Below are 23,032 nucleotides of genomic sequence, written 5' to 3'. Positions count from 1 at the left end.
CAGTGTTGGTAAAATCCATGTGAGCGGTACCCGGATCCCACTCTGTGGGGACAGCCTGCAAATTTGTTTTAGGCATTGTATCCTGCAAAGGGAGCTTATCTTGGTGCTTGGTGCAATATTGTTAGTCGCAAGGTGCTATACAGGCCCAGGGTCATGATCTGTCACCATGGAGTCCCTAAAGACCTCTGTGTGGGGTATGCCCACTCTGATAGGCTAAGTCTGGACACTATATACTGTCCACAATCGGAAATTTGCCTGCATCTCTGAACGTTACTGTATAAAACTGGGGCTATGTTTGAACTGTATTCACTTTTAAGTGTAAACTTTTCAAACATGGCACTAAAATTTGACCACTCAGAGTTAAGTCTCAGGAGGATGATTTGGGTGCTACATCACACCATTAGTTGCACCCTTTAGCACAACTTCTGTCTACAGCCCCCAAAGGGTACTCAAACGCTTTCTGATACCCTTTTATGATGGGGATTCATTAAAGGATGGACTATACCTGGGTTGCTGCACCCTCCTTCCAGACACACTTACTGTATCTCCCACTCTACTCTGTGAGTAGCCCACGGGAGAATATCCTCACTTGTAGCTATGGTGGAGACCAGACAAAAGGGAGCCAAATCAAAACAGGAAAACATTCGCTCAGCTGAAGGTCAGTTTAATACTCAGCCTCAGAGTGATAAAGCATCCTTCTCACTAGAAGAGGAACCAGTTCTAATACTCGTCTCAGCATCTGATTCTAGCTCCATTTCAGGCACACAACAAGCACCATTTTTGACAAAAGCAGAATTCTCTGCATATGTGTCACAGTTCCTTGGACAGAACATAACCTTAATTCAGCCATCTTTGCCCAGAGTTTTGAAACGCCCCGCCCATGGGTGTAGCATAAGACGTTTTACATTTTTGACTATTTGAAAAAAAAAAAAAAATATATATATATATATATATATATATATATATATATATATATATATATATATATATATATATATATTTTTTTTTTTTTTTTTTTTAAATTAACGCTTCTAAACGCAAACGCGCCATGTAAATGCTGGAAAACTGATGTTTTAAACTTCGGTTACTATCTGTCAAGTTAAATAATTTAGGAGAGGTTGTAAAACGTCCCGTGTACATGAAGCCTTCGAGGCACCTCACACATATGCCTTTTCAAGGGAGATGTCTATTTAGTGAGTCACTGGACCAATTTATAAAGCAGTTCACAGGTGGAAAAGTTTTGCTTCCACAAAAAAAGGTGCCAAAACATCCATTTTCAGGAGCTCCTCAAAGCACATGCTCTTGCAAGGCTGCAACTTCAAACCTTCCTACCTTTCTTTCAGCACAAGGCTTGGACCAAAAAGTCCACTGACCCTTCTCAGAAACCCTTTTTACAATGAAAGGGCACCCTCACTCCTAAGAGTGTTGGGACAGAGTGTCACAAATGTCACCCAGACCTGCGGGTTCAATCTGTGGTTTCAAACGGATACAAGATAGAGTTCAAAACTTTACCACCCCAGCATTTCCTTCTTCATCATCCAAACACTGTTGTAGGACAGTCATACGCAAATAGCCCTTTTGTTTCATGGTACCAAAGTCCAACATATTTTTCTGTCTTATTCTGATCTTAAAATTCCTGAGCAGATTCCTGCACATCCCCAAATTTCATATGGAATCAGCAAGGTTGGTAATTGCCTCTCTGAGACAAGGGGAACACGTAACATCAATAGAAATCCAAGATATCTATCTGCATGTTTCAATTTACCCACCTCATCAGTGTTTTCTTATGCTTTTCAGTGGCAAACAACCACTTCCTATTTCTCACTTTGCCCTCCAACCTGTCCTCGGTTCCCAGGGTGTGCATAAACATTTTTACACCCTTGCTGGCTCCTTTTAAGAACCCAGGGTATTAAGGTGACAGGCTATGTAGAAAGCCTTCTTCTGAAGGATTAATTTTCCTTGCAGCTCTCAGGGAATGTCTAAAAGAAAATTCTCCTGCTTCAGTCTTGACTAAGTGATCTACTTCAAATACTTTGCTCTTTAACCATCCAAGTGCCTAGAGTATCCGGGTCTGGTCCTGGATACATCTCAGGCAAAAATCTTTCTTCCAGAAAAGAAAGTTCTTTCTCTAAGAGCTCATGCTCAACAACTCTGATCCCACAGTGAGATTTGCTATGAGAGTTCCTTATCTAATGGGGGCCTCATTGTGTCAACATGGAAAAAGCTTCCATCTTCACCTGGTCTTCCTTCCTGTGTTTGCGACCTCTGGCTGCATGAGTGGCCGGGGGCGTGATGTCATTCCCGCACGGGAGCTGCCATTTACAGCAAGGTCCAGTATGGTATGCCGGGCCTTCAGAGCACATGCGCTGGTGACAGCTCTGAATATCTCCTAAATAGTGCAAGTTTAGGAGATATTCACAGTACCTACAGGTACTGCCTGTAAGCCTTATTACAGGCTTACCTGTAGGTAAAAAAGATGAAAAAGTGGGTTTACTACCACTTTCTTTCAAAGAAAGAGAGTAGGGAGGGACTTTAAAGGCACCAATATAGACACAAGGTTGTATCAAATGTAGAAAAGTTTATTTATACATACAGTTTAAAATGGATATAGAGATGCACACGATGTGCATGTGGCATACAAACATAAGAACGATATATAAAACATTCCTCAAAGGAGCATAGTACCCCAAAGGGGACCCCTTCCCGATTCAGCTCCCTGAGTCTTCTTCAGGGGGTCCTTTATTTGAGAGTGTAGTGAATGGACACTCCAAAATAAATGTCAATTAACCGGTTCAATACCGGGCAATTTCACCCCCTTCCTTCCCAGGCCAATTTTTAGTTTTTAGCGCTGTCGCACTTTAAACGTCAATTGCGCGGTCGTGCGAAGTTGTACCCAAAAAAAATTGACGTCCTTTTTTCACCACAAATAGAGCTTTCTTTTGGTGGTATTTGATCGCCTCTGCGGTTTTTATTTATTGCGCTATAAACAAAAGAAGAGCGACAATTTTGAAAAAAACACAATATTTTTTACTTTTTGCTATAATAAATATCCCAATTTTTTTTTTAAAAAACAAATTTTTTCCTCAGTTTTGGCCGATACGTATTCTTCTACATATTTTTGGTAAAAAAAATTGCAATAAGCGTATATTGATTGGTTTGCGCAAAAGTTATAGCGTCTACAAAATACGGGATAGATTTATGTCATTTTTAAAAAAAAATATTTATTTATTTTTTTAGCGGCGATCGCGATTTTTTTTCGTGACTGCGACATTATGGCGGACACATCGGACACTTTTGACACATTTTTGGGACCATTCACATTTATACAGCGATCAATGCTATAAAATTGCATTGATTACTGTGTAAATGTGACAGGCAGTGAAGGGGTTAACCACTAGGGGGTGGGGAGGGGTTAAGTATGTTTCCTAGGGAATGATTCTAACTGTAGGGGGAGGGGACGCTCAAGGGGAGGAGACCGATCTGTGTTCCTCCGTTCTGGGAACACAGATCGCTCTCCTCAGAGCTGACAGGCTGTGGATCTGTGTGTTTACACACACAGATCCACATGCCGGCCCGGTTAATGGGCAATCGTGGGTGCCCGGTGGACATCGCGGCCGCCGGGCACAAGCTCCGGGTCCCGAGCAACGCGGCGGGCACGCGCGCGCCCCATAGACGGCCGGGAATACCAGGACGTCATATGACGTCCACCCAGGATGGGAGATCCCATCTGTGAACGTCATATGTCTATAGCTGGGTAATGAAGTGGTTAATGACATGCAGAAAGAAATTAATATATACATTCAAAAAAAACACATATCAACAATGTAGGTATATCTTGTAGTGTATGGATAAGAAGATTATATGCAGACACCAATATGGTTCCAGGGAGTCCAGGAGGCAATTAAAGAGAATGTGTCCAAATATATAATAAAAATTTATTGAATATCACATCCAAGACATGACCAAAGAAGCCACATTAGAGGGCATGGAGCATGTGGTCAACATGGAATTTAAAAAACTTCCAAACATGTATGTACATATGTTTTTAGCTGTTTGTAAGAGAGACTAGCAGTGGTACTCACTTAATGTACTAATGGATCCAATATGTCTGAGTGTTTGTTTTTGACCATAAGTTGTCACGATAAACGATCCAGCAGAAGAATCAAAAAAAAGGGTGGCGCCACTGCCTATATGTGTTGGCTTAATGCATCCAGAGGAGAGTACCAAGGTATACCAGCAGGCATAACTGTGTTCAAAGGACTCTGAAGGCAATGATTGCCCGTGTAAAAAAGCTAAAAATAAATGCCATGCATGGCCCACATAGGGTACAACTCTAAACCTCATGATGTCCCATTAGCCAACTCACCAGGTTGATATAGCAATATATTGTAGCAGTCCTCTGCGTGTTAGAAGGTGCGCATATTTTACTGGAAAGACAGATATTGCCCCTTATATATTGATTGGAGGGGTGGAGTACAAGCACTGTACCACTAATATGACCGATGTAAATCGGGGCAGGGAAATGCCAATGAGGCTGGACCTTCTTGAATGTCTCAGCAAACACAGCGAATCCTGCCGTGAGCTGCATAGGGTGTGCCAGCCTCTCTTACAAACAGCTATAAACATATGTACATACATTTTTGGAATTTTTTTAGATTCCATGTTGACCACATGCTCCATGCCCTCTAATGTGCGTGGAGGCTTCTTTGGTCATGTCTTGGATGTGATATTTACTTAATTTTCATTATATATTAGGATACTTTCTCTTGAATTGCCTCCTGGCTTCTGGACTCCCTGGAACCATCTTGGTGTCTGCATATAATCTTCTAATCCATACACTGTAAGATATACCTACATTGTTGATAAGTGTTTTTTGTATGTAAATATTACTTCCTTTCTGCATGTCATTAATTGACATTTATTTTTTAGTGTCCATTCACTGCACTCTCAAATAAAGAACCCTCTAAAGAAGACTCAGCAAGTTGAAACACGTAGGGTTCCACTTTTGGGATGCTTTGATCCTTTGAGGAATGGAATTTGTTTTATTTATTTCTTTTGTTCGTATGCAACATGTACATTGTGTGCATGTTCTTTTATTTCTATATCTATTTTAAAATATACAGTGGGGCAAAAAAGTATTTAGTCAGCCACCAATTGTGCAAGTTCTCCCACTTAAAAAGATGAGAGAGGCCTGTAATTGTCATCATAGGTATACCTCAACTATGAGAGACAAAATGTGGAAACAAATCCAAACAATCACATTGTCTGATTTTTGAAAGAATTTATTTGCAAATTATGGTGGGAAATAAGTATTTGGTCACCTACAAACAAGCAAGATTTCTGGCTCTCACAATCCTGTATCTTCTTCTTTAAGAGGCTCCTCTGTCCTCCACTCATTACCTGTATTAATGGCACCTGTTTGAACTTGTTATCAGTATAAAAGACACCTGTCCACAACCTCAAACAGTCACACTCCAAACTCCACTATGGTGAAGACCAAAGAGCTGTCGAACGACACCAGAAACAAAATTGTAGACCTGCACCAGGCTGGGAAGACTGAATCTGCAATAGGGAAGCAGCTTGGTGTGAAGAAATCAACTGTGGGAGCAATAATTAGAAAATGGAAGACATACAAGACCACTGATAATCTCCCTCGATCTGGGGCTCCACACAAGATCTCACCCCATGGGATCAAAATGATCACAAGAACGGTGAGCAAAAATCCCAGAACCACACGGGAGGGACCTAGTGAATGACCTGCAGAGAGCTGGGACCAACGTAACAAAGGCTACCATCAATAACACACTACGCTGCCAGGGACTCAGATCCTGCAGTGCCAGACGTGTCCCCCTGCTTAAGGCAGTACAGGTCTGGGCCCATCTGAGGTTTGCTAGAGAGCATTTGGATGATCCAGAAGAGGATTGGGAGAATGTCATATGGTCAGATGAAACCAAAGTAGAACTGTTTGGTAGAAACACAACTCGACGTGTTTGGAGGAGAGAGAATTCTGAGTTGCAACCAAAGAACACCATACCTACTGTGAAGCATGGGGGTGGCAACATCATGCTTTGGGGCTGTTTCTCTGCAAAGGGAACAGGACGACTGAAAGAATGAATGGGGCCATATATCGTGAGATTTTGAGTGCAAACCTTGATCCCAAACACACCACCCAGGCAACGAAGGAATGGCTTCATAAGAAGCATTTCAAGTTTCCAGACCTCAACCCCATAGAAAACCTTCGGAGGGAGTTGAAAGTCTGTGTTGCCCAGCGACAGCCCCAAAACATCACTGCTCTAGAGGAGATCTGCATGGAGGAATGGGTCAACATACCAGCAACAGTGTGTGACAACCTTGTGAAGACTTACAGAAAAAGTTTGACCTCTGTTATTGTCAACAAAGGATATAGAACAAAGTATTGAGATGAACTATTGATATTGACCAAATACTTATTTTCCACCATAATTTGCAAATACATTCTTTCAAAAATCAGACAATGTGATTGTCTGGATTTGTTTCCACATTTTGTCTCTCATAGTTACTGTATAACTATGATGACAATTACAGGCCTCTCTCATCTTTTTAAGTGGGAGAACTTGCACAATTGGTGGCTGACTACTTTTTTTGCCCCACTGTATGTATAAATAAACTTTCTACATTTGATACAATCTTATGTCTATATTGGTGCCTTTAAAGTCCATCCCTACTCTCTTTTTCTTTGAATTATTATTAGGATGTGGCACCTCCTGACACTTGGACAGTTTAGGCATCACTGGTAGTACATTACTACCACTTTAACTTTGGTCAGTAGACCCTTGTTTTTGGGCTTGTTGGCACAGGATAAGAGGAATTTAGACCTTTTTTGTAAATTCAATATCTTAGAGTACAGTACAGAACAGGACACTCTCCATAAGCTCTCCTTGTTGCTCTGCATTGCTTGCTATGGAACTGAGGACTTATGAAGTGGGGTTAGGTTATAAGGCAGGCACCCCAGGGGGTGTATCCTCAAAAGCTTGCCAGTGCCCAATCGCCTGAAGGTACGAGTCTATAACCAATTTTCAAATATCAAGCCGCGCTGTAAACTAAAAAAATCACATATTTCTGTGATATAATATAGATGAAAAAAAAGTGAAATTAATCAAATAATAAAAATAAAAATGAATAGACCATTTCAATTGATAGTCGATCTCCTCTGTGCACTTAACACACACAACACCCAAGAATGGAGATATGAGAAAAAGGGTCATCTTTCCACCCCCACACAAACTGCCACTTACCAGCTCCTATGGATCTCTTAGTTATAGGAGATCACATACGCCTGTGGCTTGATACCCAGCCAGGGCCTTTGATTGCACATAGTCAGGATCCCTGCACCTTTGCAGTAGTATGTGACTCAATCAGGAGGTTATAACAGATGTTTCCCAGAAAAGAATGATAAAAAGAGCTTCCATAGCGTAAAACCATAAAATATTTATATTATAATGACAAATAAGACGTATTGCACTTACATTTATGTAAAAACATCGTATGCAGAGAAAAAGTTAAGCCGGCCAGCTCTCTGTAACAACCCATGATTCCGGGACTTCCGTGTATCGCGGTGATATCAGCACGTCGCTCCTTCCTACGCGTTTCATCCCTCCCTATGAGCCTATAACCCATGATGTTTGAATAAGTTGGCTGTGTCCTGTATTGTACTACAAGTTATGGAATTTATACAGTAGGTAAGACAAAATTCCTTTTTTTTTTAGAGTGAACTTACAGGCATTGCTAACATAGTCGGTGTCTCCCAGCTGTTCCCTGGGAAGCCTATGTCACCAGTGTCTTCCAGGAAGCACTCACCAGTGAAGCACAAGATTGCATAAGATTTCAAGAAGTCTTGCAAGATCTCAGATAAAGACTCATTCTTTCTTTTTTTCAGCTCCTGGGTTTGCACATGCACCTTAGGTAGCATAGTTTGTGATTGATGTAATAGATTCAGCAATGGAAGTGTTGGGTGGCGTAATGATGATCATATTGCTAAAGCCACAGCAGTGGTAAACAAAGACAAATTGCTCTAGATCTCATGTACGAGCTCTGGCATGGATGAGTAAAATAGCAACATGGGATTTTCAGCATGGAGTAGGCAATGCCATATGATTTGGGAATTTAGACATACCGAGGTAAATTACCATGCAATTCTTTGTGTTTGCTTGAGCCAATCTAGAACCAATCTATGAATGCTGGCAGTTAATTATTAGTGTGTGTAAGGGAGGAGGTCTGCTTTAATTAAAGGTATGGTAAGAATTAGAGCTGTGGGCTAACTAGTAGTAACTGTGGAGGTGCACCCAATGTTTATTCCTTGTGGTCTCTTGATGTATGTTTGCTGCACAAATATTCTTACAACTTTGTGTGTAATTAGGTTTCTTCTGTTCATTTCAGGGATGAAGAGTTGTAAAACGGTTACAGAAACAATCTGTAAGTAGCATTTATTTCAGTGTGTTTATACTTGTATACTCATTTTCTGCAATGTGTTTATCAGCATTCTTAGTATTATCTTTCTGGCTGGGTTCACACTATCCCCGCATGCGGCTCACAGCAGGGGTCCGGTGCATCCTGGTTCACCGATTTCAGGTGCAAATTTTTAGCTGAATTCAGGCCTGAAATGGACCAAAAGATGCACATGGCTCCTGTGCAAATTCGCACCGGAGCCACAGCGGAGATATGTGAACCGGCTCCATAGAGAGCCGGTCAAGACCTCCTGCTATTGCAAATTGGATACAGGGAACCCGCATCCAATTCGCAATAGTGTGAACCCAGCCTCTAACTAAAGTCAGGGAAAATGAGATACAAGGCTATTCTATTTGTATTTTTTGTATTGTTGTCTGTATTTTTGGAGACAACCCCATTGGGCCTACTTGCATCAAGATACACACTTGGAAAAAAAAAAACTGTATGTGTGTACCCAGCTTAAAGGCACAAAAAAAAAACACACCTGAAGCAATGTCCCAAATGCTGTTTAAAACATATTTCTTTTCAATTACACATTGTGCAGTAAAAAAAAAAAAAAGATCATTTGAATGTGAATATTGTTTAAGAGGTAGTGGGGGCTAGAGCAACAGGCTGTAGATAAAAAGTGTAAATGTGATTTATATAATTTATCCTATTTATTATGATCCTAACATTATTATAGTGCATAAATATTTATGAACTAAAAATAATTTATATTTTAATTATGTCACAATAACTTATCTAACTAAAAAATGAGTGGTAAAAAAAGAGAAGAAATTAACATATATAACTAAATAAAAAAATTAATAGTAATAAATGAAAAATTATTTAAAAAAGGACTGCCTAAAATTATATAAGGGTTAATAAGGAGTTAAATAGGATTTAATTTTTATCCCAAAAAGGCTATAATTTTTTTCTAAATGTCTTTAAATTACATTATGTGCAGATCAACACATTTGATCTGCATATAAACAAAAAGAATAAAAAAGATGCACTGTAATGCCCCGTACACACGGTCGGACTTTGTTCGGACATTCCGACAACAAAATCCTAGGATTTTTTCCGTCGGATGTTGGCTCAAACTTGTCTTGCATACACACGGTCACACAAAGTTGTTGGAAAATCCGATCGTTCTGAACGCGGTGACGTAAAACACGTACGTCGGGACTATAAACGGGGCAGTAGCCAATAGCTTTCATCTCTTTATTTATTCTGAGCATGCGTGGCACTTTGTCCGTCGGATTTGTGTACACACGATCGGAATTTCCGACAACGGATTTTGTTGTCGGAAAATTTTATCTCCTGCTGTCCAACTTTGTGTGTCGGAAAATCCGATGGAAAATGTCCGATGGAGCCCACACACGGTCGGAATTTCCGACAACACGCTCCGATCTGACATTTTCCATCGGAAAATCCGACCGTGTGTACGGGGCATTACAGTGTTATTGGTACAACACAGTTATAAGAAAACCCCTGCAAACAGATTTTTTTCTTTTTTGAGGAGCTGTCAAAAACTACAGCTGATTCCAGTCTGTGTTGTAGGAGCGCTGACAATGGCTTTTGTGCAATGGCTTTTCCTTCAACCAGCGGGTTGAAGGAAAAAAACTGACAGCTTCATCCGACGTTAGTACAGCAATCTCCTTCGCTGAGCTGTTAGCTGAGAGTTTTTGATCGGTAGCTGGTTGGCTCGCTTCTATCGCACAGGGTGCTATACACATGGCCTAATGTCGGCTGTTTTTGGTTTTTTTAACCTGCTGCTGTCAACTGGCATTCGACTTGTGTGTAAGGGGCTTAACTAATGTCACAGGCCAACACGTTTGATGTAGTACTGTTCATGGTTAGTTCTGCTTAAGCAAGCCATACACCAGTAGAAGTTTGTTCGAAAATTGTTATTTTCTGAATGTTCATTTGATTTTCTGGGGTGTCAAATCAACATTCATTTTTGAAGTTAGTGATGAGAAAATTCAAGGTAGCAGGGTGGAATTTTTTTTCTCGACTGAACAATGTCTAACTGTGAATGTAGATAGATAGATAGATAGATAGATAGATAGATAGATAGATAGATAGATAGATAGATAGATAGATAGATAGATAGATAGATAGATAGATAGATAGATAGATAGATAGATAGATAGATAGATAGATAGATAGATAGATAGATCTATATATATAAATCTAATTAATACATCTGTACCAAATCACAAGACCATGGAATGTAGCTCCACAAGGGAAGTTGGAGATAAGTTGTTTCCATTTAAATTTTACATGTTGCTGTGCTGGCAGGAGCCCCCCATATATGAATTAGAATAGCACCTTGCACTGCCACTCAGGCTAAAAAACAGCAAAACTAGGATGTATAAAAATAGAGAAAGTAGGAAAATAAACATAATTGTGAACAAGGAAAGTTGAAAGCAAATAAAATAGACAAACAAGTTGGACTTGGGTTTAATTATTATTTTTTTTTAAAGTTTGAGTTGAGTAGCAAATATATATGACCATTACATTAAAATGCATGTCAACGTTTTAAAAGTACAGATATTCAAGTAAAATAAAATATGACAAGCTCTTGTCAGTCCATTTGTAGTACATTAATAACCACACTCAATTTAGTTTATTGGACATCAGTCCGTCCCAGTCAAGGGAAGTTTCAGTTGAGATATACCATATATTTTCAAAGGTGATTATTTTGGATAATTAAAGTTTGCCACTGAGCCCGGTCAGGTGGGGATGGATTCATGCATATAAGGGGTATGGATTTTATGGCCAAAAAAGTTACCCTGAAATATATTTTGTTGTAGTGAGACAAAAGTTCCTCAACCACAACATTGAAAAGATTTGTCACAGGGTTACATAAAATAGGTTAGTGTAACACATTTATTATAAATTTGGTGATGTCTTGCTGATGGGTCAGTTATTAGGCACTTCCAAATCATATGGGAAAATCTGGTTTGTAGTTGCTTGCAACTCAGGCAGTTAGTCAAAGCCCTTCTGGCTTCGGGTGCATTGGATGCAATCTTATAGGGGTTAGGTATGTTGGCTGAATATTATATAATTGTATAAGCTTGTTATTTGTAGGCGGATAGACTAGGGCAGTGATGATGAACCTTGGCACCCCAGATGTTTTGGAACTACATTTCCCATGATGCTCATGCACTCTGCAGTGTAGTTGAGCATCATAGGAAATGTAGTTCCAAAACATCTGGGGTGCCAAGGTTCACCATCACTGGACTAGGGGATGGGACACGCAGATGTCCACCCACTCTTCATCAAGGGAGGGAATCAACGAATGCCATTCACTGTTAACTTTAAGTTGTGATCTTCTTGTTTTAGTATGGATTAATTAGGAGCACAGGTTGGATATAAGACCTTTCTGCCTCTGAGATTTTAGAATGCTGATAATTGGAAATCGTAAAGTCAAAATAAACCCAAAAGAATACATTTATTATATTGGAGCTTATTATTTCTTAGATGTGATGGCTGCATCTGGTGATCCAGCCAGTAAGTCTTGTTTTTCAACAAAACAAGTTTTTTTGCAAATGCATCAATTAGAGTGTAGAGGCGAACCATTTACCACTGACAGGGGTGCTAACAATGATCAGCTTTTATGTAATCACCTTTATGTATTCACCAAAAAGAAAAAAACTTTTGCTGAAACTCCATGTGTAACTGCAGTGTGAGCTGAAGTTTGGCTTTAGTTTGCTAGTGTATCTAAATTTGCTAGTCCATCTAACACTCCTTCCCCTCAGACTGACAATGCTGCTGTCTGAAGGTGCCCCGAGTGCTCGTTCATCCAGAATGGGGACATTCTAAGACCCCTTTCACAATGAGGCAGTTTTCAGGCATTTTAGTGCTAGAAAATGCCTTTGAAAAGCGCCTGAAAACTTCCTCCCATTCAGTGCAATGTGTGCTTTCACACTGGGGCGGTTCACTTGCGGGGCGTTAGAAAAAGTCCTGCAAGCAGCATCTTTGGGGTGGGTTGGGAGCACTCCCAAAACATCCCAGCCCATTGAAATGAATGGACAGCGCTTCAAAAGTACCTTAAAAGTGTTTTGAAAGTGCCGCAAAGCGGGTATTTTTTCTCTTTTTTTAGGTCCCGTTGTCACGGCCTGCTAGCGCTCGAAAAGCTTTGCTAAAGCACTGTTAAAACGCAGATAAAACACTGCAAAAACAACCATCGCTTTAGCACCGTTTTAGCGGCGCTGCAGTGTGAAAGGGGTCTTATACAGGATGTGTGTTACTGGCCAGATCATCAGGTAAAAACAGAGTAAAAAAGCCTAAAAGAATTTAATGCAGCCACCACATCTAATGACTGGTAAGCTGCAATATATTACATTTTTGGTTTTAGCTTTAATACCATTTTAAGTTCCCATTGCCTTAATTGGGTAGTCAGAATTTGTAATAGTTGTGACTATTTCTAAAAAAAGATTTTGGTTAGATCAAGATTTCCTTTTCTTAACTATACAATTTTTTTAAAGGCAAAGCAGCTTATGGACAAGTTTCCCAGACCGAAGCTCAAGGTAGTCCAAATTGGATGGAGGCCCCAGAAAGAGAAGATATGACCAGTTCTGTCTGAATGGACTTGAGTTATGTGATTTATTAAATTTTTAATTTCTACTTAAAAAATCTGAATTGTATATTCAAATTGTATATTTACATGTATTACATTTAATAAAAATATAAACATTTTATTTTAAAAAGAACACAAATGATGACATTTGAAAGCTCAAGAATCTCAGCAGGAGCATTGGGTGCAAAGTTATAATGAGCTTTCATCTAAACTGATGTGTTCAAAAAAAATAAAGCTAGTTTGCTCTCTCTGTGTTCCAAAAAAAATAAAGCTAGTTTGCTCTTTCTGTTGGTGATTTGCAAGACAGAAAGGATAAACCCTCTCAAAGAGTGGTAGACTTAGCTGGAATGTAATGCTGATAGTTCAGGAACCAATAAAGAAAGCATAACATTTCATGGAGGTAGCTTAGCTTTTGGTAGGAAATGAAAAGGTGCTAAGGCTGAGTAGGCTGCAGAATTAGGTAGCTAGTTTTAATGTCCTGTTGTGAAGGTTACCTCTAAACTTATGTCCCAAGTTCTTCAACAGTATGTGAGTATCAAATCTTTCCCAAAGTGGGGCTAAAGTCCCCTTGTATACAGTTGTGACCAGCACAGATGTCCAAATCAGAACATTTCTCCTAACCTCTGACAACTTTAAGATTTTGGCTTACACCAGATTTCTGGCAGGATGAACAGGCATATGTTTGTATTTGCAGAAAATGTCCTTCGCCTGAAAAAAAAGAAAACGAATGCAGCCACCACGTCTCGTGAAGGGTAAGCTGTAATATATTCAGTTTTTGTTTTTGTTCTTAGGTATACTTTAACCCTTTTGCTGCCGTCATTTTAGGCCTGAAGATTACATAAGACACCCCAAAACATTATATATTTTCTGAAACCTAGAGAATAAAATAGCGGTAGTTCCAATTTATGTCACATAATTTTACAGTAAAATATGCACCAAATAAATAAATACACAACATGTCAAACCTCTGACACTTTAAAAGCCCCCTATAGGTCATCAGTTTAGTGTTCCAGAGGAGGTCTGGTGCTAGAAACATTGCGCACCTGGCAATATGCAACATGTATCGCATTTGGCGTTTTCGCCAACATTCATACGTGCCTATATGTGAAGGTTGGGGGGGCCTGGAGAATTTTAGGGGAGGGGAGATTTTATGTGATTGGGTGTAACTTTAATTCTTTAAAAAAAATGTGATTTTTTTTCTTCATACTTACCTGTAAAATCCATTTCTTTGAGTACATCACGGGACACAGAGCAGCCATATACATTACTACCTGGGTTATGCGCCACCTATAGGTGAATGGACACTGGTAGAATAACCAAAAACAGGAAGTGATCCCCTATATAACCCCTCACATACAGGAAGTACTCCAGTTTTGTAGCAAGCAATGAACTCCCAAAAAGAGAGGGGAGGGTCAAAAAACGCATCAGAACTTCTGATGCTTGCAGACCTTTCCAGGTAGACTCTGACCGCCCGCACCACACCCAAAAGGTGCAACTGCTTCTCTTCTGGCGAGCCAGGCTGAGACAAAAAAAGAAGGTGGAATAATGTCCCGATTTAAATGAAATTTAGAAACTACCTTAGGCAAAAATAACGGAACAGGACGTATCACCACTTTATCATGGTGCAAAATCAAATACGGTTCCTTACAGGAAAGGGCTGCCAATTTGGAGACACTTCTAGCCGAAGTAATTGCAAAAAGAAAAGCCAACTTCCGTGTCAAAAGAACTAATGGGACTTCGTTGATTGGTTCAAAAGGCTGCTCCTGTAGCACAGATGAAACCAAATTCAAATCCCAAGGGCAAAGAGGTGATTTAATGGGAGGCAATAAGTGAGTCACTCCCTGAAGAAAAGTCCAGACCAGAGAATGTGAAGCCAAAGGCTTCTGGAAGTACAATGATAAAGCTCAAACCTGCCCTTTAATTGTTGTCAAGGCTAATCTTTTATCTAAGCCTGACTGGAAAAGAGAGAATTCTCTCTACCAAATATCTGCGAGGATGCCAACTTCTGGCCTCATACCACGCAATGTAAGCCTTCTAAACCCTGTGATAAACCTTCCTGGTGACCGCCTTTCTGGTATTCACCAATGTAGTTACCACTGGTTCTGAGATACCACGATCTCCTAGCACCCTGACTTCAATAGCCATGCCGTCAAATTCAGCGAGCGTAAATTCGGGTGGAATATAGGCCCCTGAGACAGTAGATCGATCCGGAGCGTAAGCGTGCAAGGCTTGCCTACTGCTAATTTCACTGCCTCCTGGTACCAGGCCCTCTTGGTCCAGGCCGGAGCTGATGTTATCTCCTCTCGGATCCTGCGCAAAAGATGTGGCAGGAGAGGAATCTGGGGGAATGCATAAATCAAAAAGAACTGAGCCCAGGGAACTACCAGAGCATCTATCCCGATCGCAAGTGGATTTCTTGCTCTGGATACAAACTGCTGCATCTTGCAGTTGAACCTGGATGCCAGCAGGTCTACATCCAGTGTACCCCACCGCTAGCAAATGTGCATAAACACCCGTGGGTGCAGAGACCAATCTCCTGGATGTATCTGTTGGCGGCTGAGATAGTCCGCCTTCCAGTTCTCTACCCCCGGAATGTGGACGGCAGACAGCACTGGCACATGCCTTTCTGCCCAGGATAACACATGACTGACCTCCATGTGGGTCAGACGACTCTTGGTGCCACCCTGATGGTTGACATAGGCCACAGTCGTGGCATTGTCAGTTTGCACCCTTACCGGGTGACCCTGTAACTTTGACGTCCAATAATTCAGCGCAAGGCGTATTGCCCGCAGCTCTAGCACATTGATGGGCAATCCCTGTTCCTTCAGAGTCCATTTCCCTTGGACTGTGGAACTTTCCATAACTGCGCCCCAGACAGAAAGACTGGCATCTGTGGTCACTACCTTCCACGACAGCGGAAGAAAAGACCTTCCCTGTACCAGATTCTGATCTACTAACCACCAGGCGAGACTTCCTCGAACCTTGGGGGTTATGATCATGCAGGAATCCAAAGCCTGCATCTTCCTGCTCCATGCAGACAGAATGTTCTGCTGCAATGCCCTGGAATGGAACTGGGCATACGGAATTGCCTCGAATGAGGAAACCATTCTTCCCAGAAGACTCATACAGAGTCGGACAGACGGGCGTCTCTTTCGACTTACCTGCCGAACCTGATCCTTTAGGGCCTTGACCCTTCTTGGAGGTAAGAACACTCTTGCCTGGACTGTGTCCATAACAAGGCCTAAGTGTTCCAGACTTTGAACTGGTTTTAGGGACGATTTCTCTGAATTTCTGATCCATCTGAGATGTTCCAGGAATTGGACCATAAAGGTCATGTTCCTTATCAAAACCTGCAGCGACTGATCCCTCAGTATGAGATTGTCTAATTAGCCTGCAATCAAGATCCCTTGAAATCTTATAAAACCCAATATGGGTGCTAGGTTCTTTGTGAAGACCCGGGGTGCAGTTGTGAGCCCAAAAGGCTGAAAATGTTGTTCCTCTATGACAAAGCGTAAAAGTCTTCGATGATGTTGAAAAATTGTCACGTGCAGGTATGCATCCCTGATATCCATGGATGCCAGAAAATCTCCTTCTTGGAGAGAGGTCATGACAAAGCGGATTGATTCCATCCGAAAGGGCCGCACAGAGATAACAGTTCAGTGCTCTTAGATCCAGAATTGGTCTTATGTCGCCAATTGGCTTTGGAACCGTGAACAAATTTAAATTAAACCCTGTTCCCCTTTCGGGAACTGGGACCTTCATGATCACCCCCTGCCGCCTTAAACGGTCTAGTGCTTGGAGTAATAAGCCCTTTCTTGAAAGGTCCACGGGAACGCTAGACCTCACAAATCTTTGAGGAGGGCAAGAGTGTAATTCCAGCCTGTACCCCTGAGACACTGTGGAGATGACCCACCTGTCCTGAATTCGCATTCCCCACAATCCTGCAAACTGCAGCAACCTTTCCCCCACCCGCAGGAGCGGGGGCGTCCCTTCACAAGGAAGGTTTGGTGCCAGTATTAGCGGACTTTTGGACCCACGGCCTCTTTTGGCCCTGGCCCTGCTGTTTACCTTTGGCAGCAGATCCCTGGTGCCGTCGGAACTGCCCAGGGCCTGAAAAACCAGTGGAATTAGAGCGTGGCACCTTAAAAGAGGGCCGTATAGCTACCTTTTTTACAGAAATAACTTTTTCCTCCAGATATCTTTTGGATGTACTTATTAAGATCATCCCCAAACAAACGTTCTCCATGAAAAGGAAAACCAGCTAGCATCCTCTTACAAGGGAGCTCTGCTGACCAGTTTTTTAGCCATAAAATTCTGCGCGTGTGCACAGACAAAAGAGCCATGCGGGAGATCTACTGCATGGGGTATTTAAGGGCATCTATAGCAAAGCAAAGAGCCTGAGGCAGATCTGCTCTATCCTAAACAGAATCCTCCGGTCTATTGGGCCCTCTAGCCTGATCCTTAAAGGCTTGACAGGCCCCAATTGCTGCTACTGTGGGCTGAATAGTGGAACCTGCCAGGGCGAAGGATGCCTTTTAACAAGGCTTCCAGCTTCTTATCCGCAGGATCCTTAAAGACCCATGCATTATCCACTGGACAAGTTAAGGTCTTGCTCAGGGAGGAAACCACTGCATCCCCAACCGGTATGTTCCACTTCTTGGTAAAGCTTTCCTCCATAAGATATAACAGAGAAAACCTCCTTGGAGGCACAAATATCCTATCTGGGTGCTAACAGTCGGAAGATACCACCTGTTTCAAAAGTAGGTTAAAGGGAAACCCCTGTGTACCCTGCTGTGGTTTTAAAGAACCCAGGGAAGAACAAGGTGTTTCTGGGACCTCCATTGGAGGGAACTTAAAAGCTGTAGGGACCATCTGTATAAGAGAAATGGATGAGAGTCTCATATAATCTGAGCCTCTTAAGGCTCTGAATCACTTGAGGCAGATTCCTCTGTTTGGATATCAGCTGCCTGATTGGCCATTTTCTCTTCTACCTTATCAACCCAGTCTTGCTCCAATATAGGAGGAATAGGGAAAGGGGATCTGTCACGCTTTCTGCCACTTTGTGACAGAAGCGATCATTCCAGCAATCTTGCTTTCTAGACCAGCCAAAGCTGATGATAGATCCTCTTTAGTATTATACTCTGAGGTAGAAGCATTAGTAGCAGGTACAACGCCGGATAGACGCAGCGGCTCAGATTGCCCGCTGTCATCCGGTCTTTTCAGGTGAGGCTATTGCAGCAGAGTTCAGTTTGGCCTCTCCAGGGGCCTCTGATGGAACACAGATGCCCCTTGCTGCAGCACTCCACCCAGAATGCTTCTTGAAAGACATAGCTTGTTGAAACAATGGTAACTGGCTTTGTGACACGATACAAGTTCCTCAGTACTACAATTCCCCCTCGGAAGAATCCTTTACAAATGACCTGTTCTTCCAGCCAATGCAACATAACTAGGCTGCACCTGCCATCACCTACTCACACCAGGGTAGGCTGCTCTGTGTCCCTCCAGTCTTTCCAACAGGACTTCTGACTGTAGGCATTTTTTTATTTTTTTTAAAAAGCTTCCCACGGCTTGGGCAGCTCTTGGAAGAGAAAACACAGAGCAGCAGACCCATGCTCTAGAGGGCAAAACAAGCATAGCAAGGAAAACGTCTTTAACCACCTCCCACCTCCTTCAGGAACGTCCCTCAGAACGAGTGCTCGCAGCGGCTCGATCCTGTGATCCTTATGATCACAGAATCCAGCTGAGCAGAGATCGGGATATGGGCGCTGTGATTGGCCCTCCCGATCACATGATGGCTGTGTCCAATCACAGCCGTCACAATGTAAATAGAGACGAAAATGTAATTTGGGTACAGTGTTAGATTACTGCACAATTCTCATTCAAAGTGTGACAGCGCTGAAAGCTGTAAATTGGTCTGGGAAGGAGGGGGGTGAAAGTGCCCAGTATTGAAGTGGTTTAAAAAAATATGTCAGCCTAGATACAACTGTTGCAGGTGAATATATAATAATTGGACCCTGGTTTTTTACAGGGCCACTTACCACTCCCACTGCAGGATAATAGCCTAAGCCAGAGGTCCAGCCTTTACCCATCGCGGCGGGTTCTGTTACCACAGACTTTCAAGGACTGAGTACCCTTTTAGTATGAGGGTCCACTCCCTTGGACCTGTACAGCACCCTGCAGGAATGCCTTAGCGCTGTTGCATTACAGGAAAAACCTTGTTGTTGATCCTTTAATTTTCTTTACGAAGCTCAGGTACCATTTATCTTAGCATAGTAGCTTTTTGAAATGGATCAGATCTGGAAACGCTGTCCCTTGATTCCTAAGAACCTGTGTGGGATTACAGCATGGAAGCTCACAGAGAGCTCAAAAGTGACCATCCACCATTTTAGACACTGGCAAAAAAACTGGAGTACTTCCCATATGCGAGGTGTTATATAGGGGATCAATTCCTGTTTTTTGGTTATTCTACCAGTGTCCATTCACCTATGTGATCATTTTTTGCTGACATTGATACTTTAATGAGACATCCAGAGTCTAAAAAGACCCTGGATGTCTCCCCTGTGCTCCACTGAATGCAATGCAATGAAAATCGCATTGCAAAACATTCTTTCCTGGCCATTCTGGCCGGGGACACCAGGAGGTGGACCCAAAACTGACGTCAAACATGGTGCTTTCCAGGTCAGCAATAGGGAGAGGAGGAGAACTGATGTGTGTCCACTCTGCCCCCTTCCCTCTACCCAGGGGCACCTGCTATGTCATTCAGGGGCCCACAGTAGGGCAGGTGTAGCCCAGAATACATGGCGGAGGTGCACTCGGGGGGGCCTTACAGGGGGGGTGTGAAAGCAATCAGGCTTTAGCGCAGCCACCCAAATTTTTCCACTTGACAGGCAGGAGTCTGCTTGTCAGATTTACACATAATCCTGGTGGCTGCAGCTGTTTGTTTTTTTTTTCAAAATTGTCGCTCTTTTTTTGAATAACTAAATAAAAACTGCAGAGGTGATCAAATACCACCAAAAGAAAGCTAAATTTGTGGGAAAAAAAGGACATCAATTTTGTTTGGGTACAACGTCGCATGACCGCGCAATTGTCAGTTAAAGCAACGCAGTGCTGTATCACAAAAAATGGCCTGTTCATTAAGGGGGAAAAACCTTTTTGGTCCCTAAGTGGTTAAAGGGTTAAAGTGGAACTTTAGTCAGAAAATTAAGTCCTGCTAAATCACTTCAGGTTGGCCCATTTGCAGGTATAGTTATGAAAAACATTAAAAATAAGTGCCTATACTGTTTAAAATCCAGTAATGCACTGCCTCATCCTGCTCTGTACATGCTCAGCTTCTTTCTATTTTTGGCACTGAAGCCAATCTGCTGACCGCTTAAAGATTTCCTGCTGTTCAGGGGCTCTGGGCTTCAGTAAAATGGCAGGAACTGGAGTAATGCTAGAGGCAGTTTACAGCACATACTTATTTTGGTAGAAAAATCAAGTTGTTGTGGGTAAAGATCTGCTTTAAAAAAGCCTTGCTGTTACTGACTTCATAATTTTGTGTTAATAACAGAAATGAGTTGAATAAAATGTGCTTTAAATCTTCACTTCAAATGCTGTTGACCATTTTAGATCAGCTCATTTTGTATATGCCAGTACCCACTCCTATGGACCTGATGCCAAAAGTTTTTTTACGGTTTTTGTCATGGATACATTTAGAAATGTAACACAAAAATCAGAGGATGTGCAGTTCCCAAACTTCTGTAAATAGCCAACCTGACATGGTAGGTTTTCCTTTATTTTTTACATTTTTTTTTTACATGTGAAAGTTGAAACCTTTGAAGCGGTTTTGGAACAATTCTTATGTTTTAGAAGAAGAGTTACAACTAATTTTCTTATTTAAGCTCCTGGAGAGTTTAGGCAATTTGAATCCGTGGTTGACTTCATCAGCACATATTTAATTGGAGACTAGGCTTAAAGTGGTTGTAAACCTAAACAAAAAATGTCCTTATCCCTTTAAGGCAAGATACAGTATATAGCATAGTGCTTTTGCAGTGTCATATGTCCCTTTCCATGTTCTAAAATACCTGGTTGATCCTGCCTGTTCCAGTGTCCCCCCCATGCTAATCATGGCTGCTGATCCAGGATAGCATGGGCAGTTTACGTCCCTCCATCATCCATCTCTCTCCTCAGCATCTCCACATCTTCCCTCCCTGTCATTTCCATAGTCTGTATGTGATGCCCCCCCCCCCCCCCCCCCCTTACTCCTTCCTTCTGCTTGGACTGTGTAATACTTTTCCACTACAGCTACTTCTCCCCTCCTCTCTGGTAAAGTGGTTGTAAAGTCAAATCAATGAAATACCTTTATCATCTGTTTTAGGTCCATATTAAGTGTTTTTTTTTATTATAATGCTAAAGTCATGTGCCCTCCCTGTGCCATCTTGCATACACCAGAAGGGAATCTCAGCCCCTCCCACTGTACTCCCTTAGATCAGGAAGGAGAACAGAGGGAGGACACATGACTGTACAGCAGCACTGTGCAAAGAAGGTATTTAGCAATATAATGAAAAAAACATGCATACTACCAGGGAGGATAAAAGTATTTAATAGCTGTGACTTTACAACCACGTTAACTATCCAGCCCTGAAATTACTCTTCCAGGAGCTAAATCCATATCCCCGCCTTATTACATCTATTGAGCAATGCAGTTTGTGGTATATTCAACAAAGTTAATCAGTAACGGGCAGATGTAAAAAAAATATTTAATGTAATGAGTGCAATTGATGTTAACTCACTTTGCTTTCATGCCACTCATTACCAGTAATATCTGTACCAACATCAAAGTTTGGACTTTCTCTCAATATCTAAATCATTATTGGTTCTAACTTATAAATCTTTCATTTTGTTACAGGTACTTAATTTCCAGGATCTCGTTATAATGAATATATTGTTTATGCAAATCAGCTGTTTATTATGGCTTTAAGCATGTAGTATTATCAAGTACATGGATGTTTGGTAAGTACTTTCTTTCGCTTTCAGTTACTGTATGTTCTATGCCCATGGGAATTTTTAGCGCATACATATGGCCATTTCTATTCTTCTTTTTCTTAACGCATGAAAATTGAACCCTTTGAAGCTGTTTTGGAATAAGTCTGTTTCTGAATAAGAGCGGCAATTTCTCATTGACCCAGCGCATATTTAATTGGAAACTAGGCTTAACTATCCAGCCCTGGAATTACTCTACCTGAATCTAAATCCATTGGAGCCATATTGCATCTATTGAAGCAGGCAGTGCATGCCATTATTAACAAAACTAATCAGGACACTTAAAAAAAAAAGTACACAATAGAATAAATATTTAACCACTTGCTTACTGGGCACTTAAACCCCCCTCCTGCCCAGGCCAATTTTCAAATTTCAGCGCTGACGCACTTTGAATGACAATTGCGCGGTCATACAACATTGTACACAAATGAAATTTTTATCATTTTTTTCCCACAAATAGAGCTTTCTTTTGGTGGTATTTAATCACAGCTGGGATTTTTATTTTTTGCTAAACAAACAAAAAAAGATGGAAAATTTTGAAAAAAGAAAAAATCATGTTTTATAGTTTGTTATAAAATTTTGCAAAACAGGTGATTTTTCTCCTTCATTGATATGCGCTGATGAGGCGGGACTGGAGGGCACTGATAGGCTGCACTGGTGGGCACTGATAGGCTGCACTTATGGGCATGGATAGGCACAGTTAAGGCGGCACTGATAGGCAGAGATAAGGCGGTACTGATGGCCACCAATAAGATGGCACTGATGGGCCCTGATGGGTGGCACCAATGAGTGGCACGGATGGGTGGCACTGATGGGCAGTAATAGGTACCACTGATAGATGGCACTGATGGGCGGCACTGATGGGCACTGGTAGGTGACACTGATGGGCACTGATAGGTGGCACTGATGTGCAGCACTGTTGTGGCACTGATTGTGGGCACTGATGGGTGGCACTGTGGG

The 23,032-nt window shown here is 41.6% G+C and overlaps 1 protein-coding gene across 1 annotated transcript in view; it reads left to right on the top strand.

Moving 5' to 3' along the window:
* Positions 1 to 23,032, top strand: part of LOC141107531 (uncharacterized) — a 204,297-nt gene that overhangs the window by 163,774 nt on the left and 17,491 nt on the right. The window contains exons 14-16 of the mRNA XM_073598330.1: positions 8,416 to 8,451; positions 12,960 to 13,803; positions 21,939 to 22,042. Coding sequence (XP_073454431.1) covers positions 8,416 to 8,451; positions 12,960 to 13,057 — 134 coding nt within the window. The 3' untranslated portion in view covers positions 13,058 to 13,803; positions 21,939 to 22,042. The remainder of the gene's footprint in view (positions 1 to 8,415; positions 8,452 to 12,959; positions 13,804 to 21,938; positions 22,043 to 23,032) is intronic.

This window comes from Aquarana catesbeiana, linkage group LG09 (assembly GCF_042186555.1).
Source record: "Aquarana catesbeiana isolate 2022-GZ linkage group LG09, ASM4218655v1, whole genome shotgun sequence".
In the NCBI taxonomy this organism is placed as follows: Eukaryota; Metazoa; Chordata; class Amphibia; order Anura; family Ranidae; genus Aquarana; species Aquarana catesbeiana.
This window is presented reverse-complemented; position numbering and strand designations above follow the sequence as displayed.